The following is a 17,500-nucleotide window of genomic DNA, read 5'->3' on the forward strand; positions in this document are numbered from 1 at the left end:
TCTGTCTCTCTCTGTCTGTCTCTGTGTCTGTCTCTGTGTCTGTCTGTCTGTCTGTCTGTCTGTCTGTCTGTCTGTCTGTCTGTCTGTCTGTCTGTCTGTCTGTCTGTCTGTCTGATCCAGAGCTCTTCTTATGTTTCCCATCTGAGATCAGAGTAGATGAGAGATGTAATGTTTGTCTCTGTTGTGTTGAAGTCCAATCAAGCAGGAGACACCAGCCTCCCCTGTACCCAGCTGTGTGTCCATGAAGAGTGACCAGTCTATGGTTGAACCTATATCCTTTAGAGAGGGAGACTTTTCTACTGAACAAAGGTAAGAAGAACTCATGGGTCATGGTCAGTGAGTTAAACAACACTGTCTCTAGTCATTTCTCCTCTCCCATTTTCCCATTTTCTTTTGGTTGTTTTCATAATCCATAGGCTAATCCTTTAGTCCATTTTCATAGTCCTAAAACAATATTAAACAAACACAATATTCCCTCCCTGTGTGTGTGTGTGTGTGTGTGTGTGTGTGTGTGTGTGTGTGTGTGTGTGTGTGTGTGTGTGTGTGTGTGTGTGTGTGTGTGTGTGTGTGTGTGTGTGTACTCCCTGGATGAGGAGATGTAATCTCATGTTTTGTCCACAGAAACCAACAGGAGAGATCAGAGTCAGAGATTCTCAGTGGTCAGTCTTCCCAGAGTCATCAAACAGACCTGGACTCTATATTCAGTGTATGTGGTCCTGTTATGAACATTTGTTTTTGTTTTCCTCAAGTAAAGTTGATCTGTCAATTATTCATTATTGTGTTAATGAGAAAGCATTTCTTCTCTTGCTTAACTTATTTACTTTATTTATTTCAGTTGCTTGAAGAGAAAATGATGACATTTGTGAAGAACGAGCTGAAGATGTTCAAGAGGATTCTTAGTCCAGAACTCCCAGAAGGCTATGAGAGTCAGAAGCAGGATAAGGAAGTGGTGGATGCTGAAGATGAGAAGCAGGAGAGCAGTGCCAGAGAGGGGGCTCTGAAGATCACACTGCACGTCCTGAGGAAGATGAACCAGAAGGAGCTTGCTGACACACTGGAGAAATGTAAGATCTGTCTGCCACATGTTGAATGCTGTTTTATAACATTTAAAAGCTGTAGCTAAAGTACAGCTAAAGTAGCTGTGTAACTCAATGATATTGTAGCAGCCTTAACGCAACACCTAGTGACCTCATCAAGTAGCAGCAGGGATGTGTTGTGGTGATTAATTTAGAGAGAGAGAAGAGGAGAGACAGAGGACAGAGAGACAATTAGAGAGGGAAAGAGAGAGAGAGAGGAGGGAGGGACAACACTAATAATATCATCAATAATACCAATAATAACATAATGGAAACATTTATACAATCAGTTAAGAGAAGAAATTATTATAATTTAAACTTTATAACAGTCCTACAATACTGTAGGCATGAAAACAGATGTAATATTAATATCCTCTGTGGTATTTCTTTATTCAGATGAGCTTGCTGTGATTTGCCAACGTGAACTCAAATCTAATCTAAAGAAGAAGTTCCAATGTGTATTTGAGGGGATCGCTAAACAAGGAAACCCAACACTTCTCAATAAGATCTACACAGAGCTCTACATCACAGAGGGTGGAACAGGAGAGGTCAATAATGAACATGAGCTGAGACAGATTGAGACAACAACCAGGAAACAAGCAAGACCAGAGACTGCAGTCAAATGTAACGACATCTTCAAACCCTTAACTGGACAAGACAAACTTATCAGAACTGTGCTGACAAAGGGAGTCGCTGGCATTGGAAAAACAGTCTCTGTGCAGAAGTTCATTCTGGACTGGGCTGAAGGAAAAGCAAATCAGGATGTCCAATTTATATTTTCATTCCCTTTCCGGGAGCTGAATTTGATGAAAGGGGACAAACACACTTTGATTGAACTTCTTAATCACTTTTCAATGGAAACCAAACAATCAAGAATCTCCAACTACGGCAAGTACAAAGTTGTGTTCATCTTTGATGGTCTGGATGAGTGCCGACTGCCCCTAGACTTCCAGAAGAACAAGATCTGTTGGGACGTCACAGAGTCAACCTCAGTGGATGTTCTGCTGACAAATCTCATCAAGGGAAATCTGCTTCCCTCTGCTCTCCTCTGGATAACTACCCGACCTGCAGCAGCCAATAAGATCCCTTCAGGGTGTGTTGACCAGGTGACAGAGGTACGAGGGTTCAATGACCCACAGAAGGAGGAGTACTTCAGAAAGAGATTCAGTGATGAGGACCTGGCCAGCAGAATCATCTCACACATAAAGACATCAAGGAGCCTCCACATCATGTGCCACATTCCAGTCTTCTGTTGGATTTCTGCAACAGTCCTCGAACACATGCTGAAACATAAGAGAGAAGAGATGCCCAAGACTCTGACTGAGATGTACACACACCTTGTGGAGTTTTATACCAAACAGAAGGATGAAAAGTATCTTGGGGAAGAAGAGACAGGTCCACACTGGAATAAAGAGAGCATTCTGTCACTGGGAAAACTGGCTTTTCAACAGCTTGTGAATGGCAATCTGATTTTCTATGAAGAAGACCTGAAAGAGGCTGGCATTGATGTCAATGAAGCCTCGGTGTACTCAGGATTGTGCACACAGCTCTTTAAAGAGGAATGTGTTCTGTACCAAGACAAGGTGTACTGCTTTGTTCATCTGAGCATTCAGGAGTTTCTGGCTGCTGTATATGTGTTCCTCTCATTCATCAACAACAATGAGAATCTAATGGCCGAACCGCAATCAACGTCCAGGAACCTTTCTGCGCTGTTCAGAGACAAGTCTGAAGTTTCTTTCTACAAGAGTGCTGTGGATAAAGCCTTACACAGTGAGATGGGAAACCTGGACCTTTTCCTCCGCTTCCTTCTGGGACTCTCACTGCAGTCCAATCAGAAGCACTTACGAGATCTACTGACAAAGACAAGAAGCAGCTCAAAGACCCATGAAAAAACAGTCAAGTACATCAAGGAGAAGATCAGGGAGAATCCCTCTCCAGAGAGGTGCATCAATCTGTTCCACTGTCTGAATGAACTGAATGACCATTCTCTAGTGGAGGAGATCCAAAGCTACCTGAGCTCAGGAAGTCTCTCAAAACCCAACCTGTCACCTGCAGAGTGGTCAGCTCTGGTCTTTGTGTTGCTGACTTCAGAAAAGGAGCTGGATGTGTTTGACCTGAAGAAATACTCCAGATCAGAGGAAGGTCTTCTGAGGCTGCTGCCAGTGGTCAAAGCCTCCAGAGCTGTTCTGTGAGTACATAAAATGACATATAAGAACTAATCATCAGGAAGAAATATTATATGTATTACAATATGTATATAATATTATATTGCATAACATATTGAATCAGATATTCAATCTAGTATTACAATATGACCATACAATTCTAGGAGACAGAAGATGAATATATATGTTATTTGGGAATATGAACCAAATGCATCTACCGTTGTCCTTCTACACTACTGGTGTTAAATTAACAGTGTGTTTGTGAAGTCATGATGATTTCGTTGCAGGCTGTCAGGCTGTGGAGTCACAGAGAAAGGCTGTGCTTCTCTGGTCTTAGCTCTGGAGTCAAACCCCTCACACCTGAGAGAGCTGGACCTGAGTAACAATGACCTGAAGGATTCAGGAGTGAAGCTGCTCTCTGCTGGACTGGGGGATCCACACTGCAGACTGGAGACTCTGAGGTCAGTATTCCTGTAGTTGGTCAACATGTGATAACTGTTCACCAGATCCACATGTGTTTACCAGGCACACATAGTCCACACCATATGTGTTTGGACAGTGAAGCTTACAGTTTACATTTTGGAGATATGCTCCAGCATGTTGGATTTGAGATCGAATGTTTCATATTAGGTGACAGTACAGAATGTCACCTTTTTTTTGAGAGTATTCATGTTTTACCATTTAGAAATGAAAGAATTTTATGTATATACAGTGGCTTGCAAAAGTATTCACCCCCTTTGGCCTCTTTTGACTATTTTAATACACTATAAGTTAATTGGTCAGAATACTTATAACTTCTGCACATGGTGGGACTAGCTACATAAAGTGCTTTCATTTCTAAACGGTGAAACAGATATGTATGAAAATATCCTCATATCATTTTTTAATTATGATATATTAGTTTACGAATAGATATGGAAGGTTTCATATGTTGAAAAAAATATACTGCTACTATTTTCACCACCAAATAATAGCAGTGTGATTTTAATATAATTTGACTCGTTGCAGGCTGTCAGGCTGTGGAGTCACAGAGGAAGGCTGTGATTCTCTGATCTCAGTTCTCAGTTCAAACCCCTCACACCTGAGAGAGCTGGACCTGAGTAACAATGACCTGAACGATTCAGGGGTGAAGCTGCTCTCTGCTGGACTGGGGAATCCCCACTGCAGACTGGAGACTCTGAGGTCAGTATTCCTGTAGTTGGTCAACAAGTGATAACTGTTCACCAGATCCACATGTGTTTACTAGACACACATAGTCCACACCATATGTGTTTGGACAGTGAAGCTTACAGTTTTAAATGTGGTGCTATGCTCCAGCATTTTGGATTTGAGATAGAATGTTTCATATTGGGTGACAGTACAGAATGTCACCTTTTATTTAAAGGTATTCATACATATACAGTCGTGGCCAAAAGTTTTGAGAATGACACAAATATTAATTTTCACAAAGTCTGCTGCTTCAGTGTCTTTAGATATTTTTTGTCAGATGTTACTATGGAATACTGAAGTATAATTAGAAGCATTTCATAAGTGTCAAAGGCTTTTATTGACAATCACATGAAGTTGAAGCAATGAGTCAATATTTGCAGTGTTGACCCTTCTTTTTCAAGACCTCTATAATCTGCCCTGGCATGCTGTCAATTAACCTTTGGGCCACATCCTGACTGATGGCAGCCAATTCTTGCATAATCAATGCTTGGAGTTTGTCGGAATTTGTGGGTTTTTGTTTGTCCACCTGCCTCTTGAGGATTGACCACAAGTTCTCAATGGGATTAAGGTCTGGGGAGTTTCCTGGCCATGGACCCAAAATATCGATGTTTTGTTCCCAGAGCCACTTAGTTATCACTTTTGCCTTATGGCAAGGTGCTCCATCATGCTGGAAAAGAAATTGTTCATCACCAAACTGTTCCTGGATGGTTGGGAGAAGTTGCTCTCGGAGGATGTGTTGGTACCATTCTTTATTCATGGCTGTGTTCTTAGGCAAAATTGTTAGTGAGCCCACACCCTTGGCTGAGAAGCAACCCCACACATGAATGGTCTCAGGATGCTTTACTGTTGGCATGACACAGGACTGATGGTAGTGCTCACCTTGTCTTCTCCAGACAAGCTTTTTTCCGGATGCCCCAAACAATCGGAAAGGGGATTCATCAGAGAAAATGACTTTACCCCAGTCCTCAGCAATCCAATCTCTGTACCTTTTGCAGAATATCAGTCTGTCCCTGATGTTTTCCTGGAGATAAGTGGCTTCGTTGCTGCCCTTCTTGACACCAGGCCATCCTCCGAAAGTCTTCGCCTCACTGTGCGTGCAGATGCACTCACACCTGCCTGCTGCCATTCCTGAGCAAGCTCTGTACTGGTGGTGCCCCGATCCCGCAGCTGAATCAACTTTAGGAGACGGTCCTGGCGTTTGCTGGACTTTCTTGCGCGCCCTGAAGCCTTCTTCACAACAATTGAACCGCTCTCCTTGAAGTTCTTGATGATCCGATAAATGGTTGATTTAGGTGCAATCTTACTGGCAGCAATATCCTTGCCTGTGAAGCCCTTTGTGTGCAAAGCAATGATGACGACACGTGTTTCCTTGCAGGTAACCATGTTTGACAGAGTAAGAACAATGATTCCAAGCACCACCCTCCTTTTGAAGCTTCCAGTCTGTTATTCAAACTCAATCTGCATGACAGAGTAATCTCCAGCCTTGTCCTCATCAACACTCACACCTGTGTTACCGAGAGAATCACTGACATGATGTCAGCTGGTCCTTTTGTGGCAGGGGCTGAAATGCAGTGGACTTTTTTGGGGGGATTCAGTTCATTTGCATGGCAAAGAGGGACTTGGCAATTATTTGCAATTCATCTGATCACTCTTCATAACATTCTGGAGTATACGCAAATTGCCATCATACAAACTGAGGCAGCAGACTTTGTGAAAATTAATATTTGTGTCATTCTCAAAACTTTTGGCCAAGACTGTATTTTTTACCATTTAGATATGAAAGCACTTTATGCATCTAAACTCAGCAAAAAAAGAAACATCCCTTTTTCAGGACCCTGTCTTTCAAAGATAATTCGTAAAAATCCAAATAACTTCACAGATCTTTATTGAAAAGGGTTTAAGCACTGTTTCCCATGCTTGTTCAATGAACCATAAACAATTAATGAACATGCACCTGTGGAACGGTCGTTAAGACACTAATAGCTTACAGACGGTAGGCAACGAGGGCACTGCGCTCATCCACCTCTGGCCTGCTGGCCCCCCTACCTCTGAGGAAGCACAGTTCCCGCTCAGCCCAGTCAAAACTGTTCGCTGCTCTGGAACCCCTATGGTGGAACAAGCTCCCTCACGACGCCAGGACAGCGGAGTCTATCACCACCTTCCGGAGACACCTGAAACCCCACCTCTTTAAGGAATACCTAGGATAGGATAAAGTAATCCTTCTAACCCCCCCCTAAAAGATTTAGATGCCCTAATGTAAAGTGGTTGTTCCACTGGATATCATAAGGTGAATGCACCAATTTGTGATTCGTTCTGGATAAGAGCGTCTGCTAAATGACTTAAATGTAAATGTAAATGCAATGAAGGTCACAGTTATGAAAACTTAGGACATGAAAGAGGTCTTTCTACTGACTCTGAAAAACACCAAAATAAAGATGCCCAGGGTCCCTGCTCATCTGCGTGAACATGCCTTAGGCATGCTGCAAGGAGGCACAAGGACTGCAGATGTGGCCAGGGCAATACATTGCAATGTCCGTACTATGAGACGCCTTAGACAGCGCTACAGGGAGACAGGACGGACAGCTGATCGTCCTCGCAGCGCAGACCACGTGTAACAACACCTGTGCAGGATTGGTACATCTGAACATCACACCTGCGGGACAGGTACAGGATGGCAACAACAACTGCCCGAGTTACACCAGGAATGCACAATCCCTCCATCAGTGCTCAGACTGTCCGCAACAGGCTGAGATAGGCTGGACTGAGGGCTTGTAGACCTGTTGTAAGGCAGGTCCTCACCAGACATCACCGGCAACAACGTCACCTATGGGCACAAACTCACCATCGCTGGACCAGACAGGACTGGCAAAAAGTGCTCTTCACTGACGAAGTCGAGGTTTTGGCTCACCAGGGGTGATGGTCGGATTCCCGTTTATCGTCGAAGGAATGAGCGTTACACCGAGGCCTGTACTCTGGAGCGGGATCGATTTGGAGGTGGAGGGTCCGTCATGGTCTGGGGCGGTGTGTCACAGCATCATCGGACTGAGCTTGTTGTCATTGCAGGCAATCTCAACGATGTGCGTTACAGGGACGACATCCTCCTCTCTCATGTGGTACCCTTCCTGCAGGCTCATCCTGACATGACCCTCCAGCATGACAATGCCACCACCATACAGCTTGTTCTGTGCGTGATTTCCTGCAAGACAGGAATGTCAGTGTTCTGCCATGGCCAGCGAAGAGCCCGGATCTCAATCCCATTGAGCACATCTGGGACCTGTTGGATCAGAGGGTGCGGGCTAAGGCCATTCCCCCAAAAATGTCCAGGAACTTGCAGGTGCCTTGGTGGAAGAGTGGGGTAACATCTCACATCAAGAACTGGAAAATCTGATGCAGTCCATGAGGAGGAGATGCACTGCAGTTCTTGATGCAGCTGGTGGCCACAGCAGATACTGACTGTTACTTTTGATTTTGACCCCCCTTTGTTCAGGGACACATTATTCAATTTCTGTGAGTCACATGTCTGTGGAACTTGTTCAGTTTATGTCATAGTTGTTGAATGTTGTTATGTTCATACAAATATTTACACATGTTAAGTTTGCTGAAAATAAACGCAAATGACAGTGAGAGGACGTTTCTTTTTTTGCTGAGTTTAGTTCTCCCATTTGAAGAAGTCTTAATCATTTGGACAAATTAATTTAGTCAAAAGTTAGTGATGTGTCCCATATTCTATGCCTGCAATGATTACATCAAGCGTGTGATTCTACTAACTTGTTGAATTCATTTACAGTTTGTCTTGGTTGTGTTTTGGATTATGTTTTTCCGAATAGAAACTGAATGGTGAATAATGTCCTTTCATTTTGGAGTCACTTCACTTGAATTGTCAGTAAGAATAGAATAAGTTTCTGAACACTCCTACATTCATGTGGATGCTACCATGATTATGAATAATCAGGAATTATTCGTGAATAATGAGGAATGAGAAATTTACAGAGGTACAAAGATCATACCCCCTCTGTTATTGGTAATTGTGAGAGGTTAGCATGTTTTGTTGTAGCCTCTGTTATTGGTAATGGTGAGAGGTTAGCATGTTTTGTTGTAGCCTCCTTTATTGGTAATGGTGAGAGGTTAGCATGTTTTGTTGTAGCCTCTGTTATTGGTAATGGTGAGAGGTTAACATGTTTTGTTGTAGCCTCTGTTATTGGTAATGGTGAGAGGTTAGCATGTTTTGTTGTATCCTCTGTTATTGGTAATGGTGAGAGGTTAGCATGTTTTGTTGTAGCCTCTGTTATTGGTAATGGTGAGAGGTTAGCATGTTTTGTTGTAGCCTCTGTTATTGGTAATGGTGAGAGGTTAGCATGTTTTGCTGTAGCCTCTGTTATTGGTAATGGTGAGAGGTTAGCATGTTTTGTTGTAGCCTCTGTTATTGGTAATGGTGAGAGGTTAGCATGTTTTGTTGTAGCCTCTGTTATTGGTAATGGTGAGAGGTTAGCATGTTTTGTTGTAGCCTCTGTTATTGGTAATGGTGAGAGGTTAGCATGTTTTGTTGTAGCCTCTGTAATTGGTAATGGTGAGAGGTTAGCTGTTTTGTTGTAGCCTCTGTTATTGGTAATGGTGAGAGGTTAGCATGTTTTGTTGTAGCCTCTGTTATTGGTAATGGTGAGAGGTTAGCATGTTTTGTTGTAGCCTCTGTAACTTTCTCACTCATTCTGATTCATGATTTATTCATGATTTTTCTTAATCATGGCATCATCAGAATTTAATTTTTTAATCGTCAATCACATACAGTTGAAGTCGGAAGTGTACATACACTTAGGTTGGAGTCATTAAAACGTGTTTTTGAACCTCTCCACAAATTTCTTGTTAACAAACTATAGTTTTGGCAAGTCGGTTAGGACATCTACTTTGTGCATGACACAAGTAATTTTGAAACAATTGTTTACAGACAGATTATGTCACTTATAATTCACTGTATCACAATTCCAGTGGGTCAGAAGTTTACATACACTAAGTTGACTGTGCCTTTAAACAGCTTGGAAAAATCCAGAAAATTATGTCATGGCTTTAGAAGCATCTGATAGACTAATTGACATAATTTGGATGTATTTCAAGGCCTACCTTCAAACTCAGTGCCTCTTTGCTTGACATCATGGGAAAATGAAAAGGAATCAGCCAAAATCTCAGAAAAATTTTTTGTAGACCTCCACAAGTCTGCTTCATCCTTGGGAGCAATTTCCAAACGCCTGAAGGTAACACGTTCAATCAATAGTACGCAAGTCTAACCACCATGGGACCACACAGCCATCATACCATCCCAACTGTGAAGCACGGCGGTGGCAGCATCATGTTGTGGGGGTGTTTTGCTGCAGGAGGGACTGGTGCACTTCACAAAATAGATGGCATCATGAGGTAGGAAAATTACGTGGATATATTGATGCAACATCTCGAGACATCAGTCAGGAAGTTAAAGCTTGGTCACAAATGGGTCTTCCAAATGGACAATGACCCCAAGCATACTTCCAAAGTTGTGGCAAAATGGATTAAGGACAACAAAGTCAAGGTATTGGAGTGGCCATCACAAAAGCCTGACCTCAATCCTATAGAAAATGTGTGGCCAGAATTAAAAAGCGTGTGCGAGCAAGGAGGCCTACAAACCTGACTCAGTTACACCAGCTCTGTCAGGAGGAATGGGCCAAAAATTCACCCAACTTATTGTGGGAAGCTTGTGGAAGGCTACCTGACACGTTTAACCCAAGTTAAACCATTTAAAGGCAATGCTACCAAATACTAATTGAGTGTATGTAAACTTCTGACCCACTGGGAATGTGATGAAAGAAATAAAAGCTGAAATTAATCATTTTCTCTACTATTATTCTGACATTTCACATTCTTAAAATAAAGTGGTGATCCTAACTGACCTAAGACAGGGGATTTTTACGAGGATTAAATGTCAGGAATTGTAAAAATTGAGTTTAAATGTATTTGGCTAAGGTGTATGTAAATTTCTGACTTCAACTGTATGTATTAAAATACCCTCAAATAAAAGGTGACATTATGTACTGTCACCTCATATGAAACATTTGATCTGAAATCCAAAATGTTGGAGTACAGAGCCACATTTAAAACGTTTGCTTCACTGTCAAAATAGCTATGGTGTGGACTGTATACTCAATACAATCTAAATCTGATACCTCTCTGTCTTTTGACTGATACTGCTTTTAAACTGGTCTGGTCAGTCTACTCAAATATTTGTACTATATATGTTTCTATCTGCAGGCAATACTTTGATCATTTGTCATTTTTAATGATGATACATTAATTTACGAATAGATATGGAAGGTTTCAGGACACTGATATATCTGAATATGTTGAAGAAATATACTGCCACTATTTTCACCACCAAAGCATAGCAGTGGGATTTTAATATGATTTGACACTTTGCAGGCTGTCAGGCTGTCTAGTCACAGAGGAAGGCTGTGCTTCTCTGGTCTCAGCTCTGAGGTCAAACCCCTCACACCTGAGAGAGCTGGACCTGAGTAACAATGACCTGAAGGATTCAGGAGTGAAGCTGCTCTCTGCTGGACTGGGGAATCCCCACTGTAAACTGGAGACTCTGAGGTCAGTATTCCTGTAGTTGGTCAACAAGTGATAACTGTTCACCAGATCCACATGTGTTTACCAGACACACATAGTCCACACCATATGTGTTTGGACAGTGAAGCTTACAGTTTTAAATGTGGTGCTATGCTCCAGCATTTTGGATTTGAGATACAATGTTTCATATTAGGTGACAGTACAGAATGTGACCTTTTATTTGAGGGTATTTTCATACATAGCTGTGTTACTGTTAAGAAAGGAAAGCACTTTATGTATTTAGTTCTCCCATTTGAAAAAAGTTGTACATATTCGGACAAATTCACTTATATTGTATTAAAGTAGTCATAAGTTTAGTAGTTGTACCATATTCCATGCCTGCAGTGATTACATCAAGCTTGTGATTCTACAAACTTGTTGAATGCATTTGCAGTTTGTCTTGGTTGTGTTTTGGAAGATGTTTTTCCTAATAGAAACTGAACGGTGAATAATGTCCTGTCATTTTGGAGTCACTTCACTTGTATTGTCAGTAAGAATAGAAGATGTTTCTGAACACTTCTACATTCATGTGGATGCTACCATGATTATGAATAATCATGAATGAATCGTGAATGATGATGAATGAGAAAGTTACAGAGGCACAAAGATCAGACCCCCTCTGTTATTGGTATTATTCTGTATACTTCTGGCCCTTCTTTGGACACTGTGTTAACTAACTAACCAGACGAGCTTCAATGCCATACAGCTCTCCTTCCGTGGCCTCCAACTGCTCTTAACTACAAGTAAAACTAAATGCATGCTCTTCAACGGATCGCTGCCTGCACCTGCCCGCCTGTCCAGCATCACTACTCTGGACAGTTCTGACTTAGAATATGTGGACAACTACAAATACCTAGGTGTCTGGTTAGACTGTAAACTCTCCTTCCAGACTCACTATAAGCATCTCCACTCCAAAGTTAAATCTAGAATTGGCTTCCTATTTCACAACATAGCATCCTTCACTCATGCTGCCAAACATACCCTTATAAAACTGACCATCCTACCGATCCTCGACTTCGGCGATGTCATTTACAAAATAGCCTCCAAATACCCTACTCAATAAATTGGATGCAGTCTATCACAGTGCCATCCGTTTTGTCACCAAAGCCCCATATACAGTGGGGGAAAAAGTATTTGATCCCCTGCTGATTTTGTACGTTGCCCACTGACAAAGAAAGGATCAGTCTATAATTTTAATGGTTTATTTGAACAGTGAGAGACAGAATAACAACCAAAACATCCAAAAAAACTCATGTCAGAAATGTTATAAATTGATTTGCATTTTAACGAGGGAAATAAGTATTTGACCCCGTCTCAATCAGAAAGATTTCTGGCTCCCAGGTGTCTTTTATACAGGTAACGAGCTGAGATTAGGAGCACACTCTTAAAGGGAGTGCTCCTAACCGCAACTTGTTACCTGTAAAAAAGATACCTGTCCACAGAAGCAATCAATCAATCAGATTCCAAACTCTCCACCATGGCCAAGACCAAAGAGCTCTCCAAGGATGTCAGGGACAAGATTGTAGACCTACACAAGGCTGGAATGGGCTACACGACCATCGCCAAGCGGCTTGGTGAGAAGGTGACAACATTTGGTGTGATTATTCGCAAATGGAAGAAACACAAAAGAACTGTCAATATCCCTCGGCCTGGGGCTCCATGCAAGATCTCACCTCGTGGAGTTGCAATGATCATGAAAACGGTGAGGAATCAGCCCAGAACTCCACGGGAGGATCTTGTCAATAATCTCAAGGCAGCTGGGACCATAGTCACCAAGAAAACAATTGGTAACACACTACGCCATGAAGGACTGAAATCCTGCAGCGCCCGCAAGGTCCCCCCTGCTCAAGAATACATATACATGCCCGTCTGAAGTTTGCCAATGAACATCTGAATGATTCAGAGGACAACTGGGTGAAAATGTTGTGGTCAGATGAGACCAAAATGGAGCTCTTTGACATCAACTCAACTCGCTGTGTTTGGAGGAGGAGGATTGCTGCCTATGACCCCAAGAACACCATCTCCACCGTCAAACATGGAGGTGGAAACATTATGCTTTGGGGGTGTTTTTCTGCTAAGGGACAGGACAACTTCACTGCATCAAAGGGACGATAGACGGGGCCATGTATCGTCAAATCTTGGGTGAGAACCTCCTTCCCTCAGCCAGGGCATTGAAAATGGGTTGTGGATGGGTATTCCAGCATGACAATGACCCAAAACACACGGCCAAGGCAACAAAGGAGTGGCTCAAGAAGAAGCACATTAAGGTCCTGGAGTGGCCTAGCCAATCTCCAGACCTTAATCCCATAGAAAATCTGTGGAGGGAGCTGAAGGTTTGAGTTGCCAAACTTCAGCCTTGAAACCTTAATGACTTGGAGAAGATCTGCAAAGAGGAGTGGGACAAAATCCCTCCTGAGATGTGTGCAAACCTGGTGGCCAACTACAAGAAACGTCTGACCTCTGATTGCCAACAAGGGTTTTGCCACCAAGTACTAAGTCATGTTTTGCAGAGGGGTCAAATACTTATTTCCCTCATTAAAATGCAAATAATTGTATAATATTTTCACATGCGTTTTTCTTGATTTTTTGTTGTTATTCTGTCTCTCACTGTTCAAATAAACCTCCCATTAAAATTAGAGACTGATCATTTCTTTGTCAGGGTGCAAACGTACAAAATCAGCAGGGGATCAAATACTTTTTTTCCCCCACTGTACTACCCACCACTGCGACCTGTACCCTCTCGTTGTCTAGCCCTCGCTTCATACTCGTCGCCAAACCCACTAGCTCCAGGTCATCTACAAGACCCTGCTAGGTAAAGTCCCCCCTTATCTCCGCTCACTGGTCACCATAGCAGCACCCACCTGTAGCACGCGCTCCAGCAGGTATATCTCACTGGTCACCCCCAAAGCCAATTCCTCCTTTGGCCGCCTCTTCTTCCAGTTCTCTGCTGCCAATGACTGGAACGAACTACAAAAATCTCTAAAACTGGAAACACTTATCTCCCTCACTAGCTTTAAGCACCAGCTGTCAGAGCAGCTCACAGATTACTGCACCTGTACATATCCCATCTATAATTTAGCCCAACTACTTCTTCCCCTACTGTATTTATTTATTTAGCTCCTTTGCACCCCATTATTTCTATTTCTACTTTGCACTTTCTTCCACTGCATGTCTACCATTCCAGTGTTTTACTTGCTATATTGTATTTACTTTGCCACCATGGCCTTTTTTTGCCTTTACCTCCCTTATCTCACCTCATTTGCTCACATTGTATATAGACTTATTTTCTACTGTATTATTGACTGTATGTTTGTGTAATACCCTTGTTTGAACCAAGTATTGAGTTTATTTGTTATAATTAATTGGTATTATATTTAAAAGATGATTGAATTTCTCCTAAACTGTAATGTTGTTAATGCATTATGCTTTTTGAAGAAATATTTATTTAATGTATAAGTGAATAGTTTGTTTTACTTTGAAGTTTACGTTTTGACCAATAAGGTCGCTTGTTAAGTTGTGGCCAATGGGAGTTGACCTGGTTAACGGGAGGGAAAAAGACGTTGATGAAAGGATGGACGTTTTACCTCAGGACGGTTGGTGAAGAAAAATTATAAAAGAAGACGACAGAACTACAACAAAACCCATAGCTACTAAGACATGAAGGGAAATACATGTTTTATTTAATAAAAGAGTTGTTATAATTTAGCTAAAACTTAGTAAAGACTGAAGCTACCGTCTCGTTGTGGAGGTATTAGCCAGCTAGAGGTTAGCCTAGCATCGTGTGACACCGGGAGATAATTGCTTGGGAAGCTTAACGAGTTCGTGTTGCCATGGGGATATCGGTTACTAAGGAGTACTGTCTGCATGGGTAGCTGTGCTGCCTTGGACTTGGTGAGGAAACCTGCATGGAACTGCCATACTTCGCTGAGGGAATATCTACCATGTAGTGAGTAACCACAATGTGAGGTGCTTATAAATAAATACATTGGTAATGGTGAGAGGTTAGCATGTTTTATTGTAGTCTCTGTTATTGGTAATGGTGAGAGGTTAGCATGTTTTGTTGTATCCTCTGTTATTGGTAATGGTGAGAGGTTAGCATGTTTTGTTGTAGCCTCTGTTATTGGTAATGGTGAGAGGTTAGCATGTTTTGTTGCAGCCTCTGTTATTGGTAATGGTGAGAGGTTAGCATGTTTTGTTGTAGCCTCTGTTATTGGTAATGGTGAGAGGTTAGCATGTTTTGTTGTAGCCTCTGTTATTGGTAATGGTGAGAGGTTAGCATGTTTTGTTTTAGCCTCTGTTATTGGTAATGGTGAGAGGTTAGCATGTTTTGTTGTAGCCTCTGTTATTGGTAATGGTGAGAGGTTAGCATGTTTTGTTTTAGCCTCTGTTATTGGTAATGGTGAGAGGTTAGCATGTTTTGTTGTAGCCTCTGTTATTGGTAATGGTGAGAGGTTAGCATGTTTTGTTGTAGCCTCTGTTATTGGTAATGGTGAGAGGTTAGCATGTTTTGTTGTAGCCTCTGTTATTGGTAATGGTGAGAGGTTAGCATGTTTTGTTGTAGTCTCTGTTATTGGTAATGGTGAGAGGTTAGCATGTTTTGTTGCAGCCTCTGTTATTGGTAATGGTGAGAGGTTAGCATGTTTTGTTGTAGCCTCTGTTATTGGTAATGGTGAGAGGTTAGCATGTTTTGTTGTAGCCTCTGTTATTGGTAATGGTGAGAGGTTAGCATGTTTTGTTTTAGCCTCTGTTATTGGTAATGGTGAGAGGTTAGCATGTTTTGTTGTAGCCTCTGTTATTGGTAATGGTGAGAGGTTAGCATGTTTTGTTTTAGCCTCTGTTATTGGTAATGGTGAGGAGTTAGCATGTTTTGTTGTATCCTCTGTTATTGGTAATGGTGAGAGGTTAGCATGTTTTGTTGTAGTCTCTGTTATTGGTAATGGTGAGAGGTTAGCATGTTTTGTTGTAGCCTCTGTTATTGGTAATGGTGAGAGGTTAGCATGTTTTGTTGTAGTCTCTGTTATTGGTAATGGTGAGAGGTTAGCATGTTTTGTTGTAGCCTCTGTTATTGGTAATGGTGAGAGGTTAGCATGTTTTGTTGTAGTCTCTGTTATTGGTAATGGTGAGAGGTTAGCATGTTTTGTTGTAGCCTCTGTTATTGGTAATGGTGAGAGGTTAGCATGTTTTGTTGTATCCTCTGTTATTGGTAATGGTGAGGGGTTAGCATGTTTTGTTGTAGCCTCTGTTATTGGTAATGGTGAGAGGTTAGCATGTTTTGTTGTAGTCTCTGTTATTGGTAATGGTGAGGAGTTAGCATGTTTTGTTGTAGCCTCTGTTATTGGTAATGGTGAGAGGTTAGCATGTTTTGTTGTAGCTTCTGTAACTTTCTCACTATTATTCATGATTCATTCATGATTTTTCTTAATCATGGCATCATCAGGATGCTTTTAGTAGTGTTTAGAAACATGTTATCTACTCACTTGTAAATAAAATGACTCCAGTCACCATCTGTAATGAACACGATGGGAGACAGAGAGCTGGTTTCAAGCGCAGGGCTCAGCAGGTGTTTATTGTAAAGGACCACAGGAGGAGGCAGGTAGCTGGGTCCAGGGGCAGGCAGAAGGTCATACACAGGGGGTCCAAAAAGGCAACAGTACAGGCAGGGAAACGGCAAAAAGGCATCATTAGTGAGGCAGGCAAAACTATCATTCACAGGAGGATTATATACTGTCACCTCATATGAAACATTTGATCTGAAATCCAAAATGTTGGAGTTTAGAGCCACATTTAAAATGTTATCTTCACTGTCAAAATAGATATGGTGTGGACTGTATACTCAATACAATCTAAATCTGATACCTCACTGTCTGTCTTTTGACTGATACTGCTTTTAAACTGGTCTGGTCAGTCTACTCAAATATTTGTACTATACATGTTTCTATCTGCAGGAAAAACTTTGATAATTTGTAATTTATAATATGATACTTTAATTTATGAGTAGATATGGCAGGTTTCAGGACACTGATATATCTGAATATGTTGAAGAAATATACTGCCACTATTTTCACCACCAAAGAATAGCAGTGTGATTTTAATATGATTTGACTCTTTGCAGGCTGTCAGGCTGTCTAGTCACAGAGGAAGGCTGTGCTTCTCTGGTCTCAGCTCTGAGGTCAAACCCCTCACACCTGAGAGAGCTGGACCTGAGCTACAATCACCCAGGAGACTCAGGAGTCAGACTGCTCTCTGCTGGACTGGAGGATCCACACTGCAGACTGGAGAAACTCAAGTATGTAGAGGGTTTATGTCAATGTTCATATCAGACATGTTGGACTTTTCAGGCTAGTTAATACAAACATTCTGACCACCACTTGGACAAGGTTATATGCTGTGTGTGTGTGTGTGTGTGTGTGTGTCCTGTGA

General features: G+C 41.8%; 1 protein-coding gene across 1 annotated transcript in view; it reads left to right on the plus strand.

Moving 5' to 3' along the window:
- Positions 1-844: 844 nt before the first annotated feature.
- LOC106593134 (NLR family CARD domain-containing protein 3-like) overlaps positions 845-17,500 on the plus strand; it is a gene marked incomplete at its 5' end in the record, with an annotated part of 25,316 nt that continues 8,660 nt past the window's right edge. Inside the window, 4 exons of the mRNA XM_045716102.1 lie at positions 845-1,064; positions 1,473-3,264; positions 4,250-4,423; positions 10,892-11,015. Coding sequence (XP_045572058.1) covers positions 845-1,064; positions 1,473-3,264; positions 4,250-4,423; positions 10,892-11,015 — 2,310 coding nt within the window. The remainder of the gene's footprint in view (positions 1,065-1,472; positions 3,265-4,249; positions 4,424-10,891; positions 11,016-17,500) is intronic.

Source organism: Salmo salar, chromosome ssa03 (assembly GCF_905237065.1).
Source record: "Salmo salar chromosome ssa03, Ssal_v3.1, whole genome shotgun sequence".
Classification (NCBI taxonomy): Eukaryota; Metazoa; Chordata; class Actinopteri; order Salmoniformes; family Salmonidae; genus Salmo; species Salmo salar.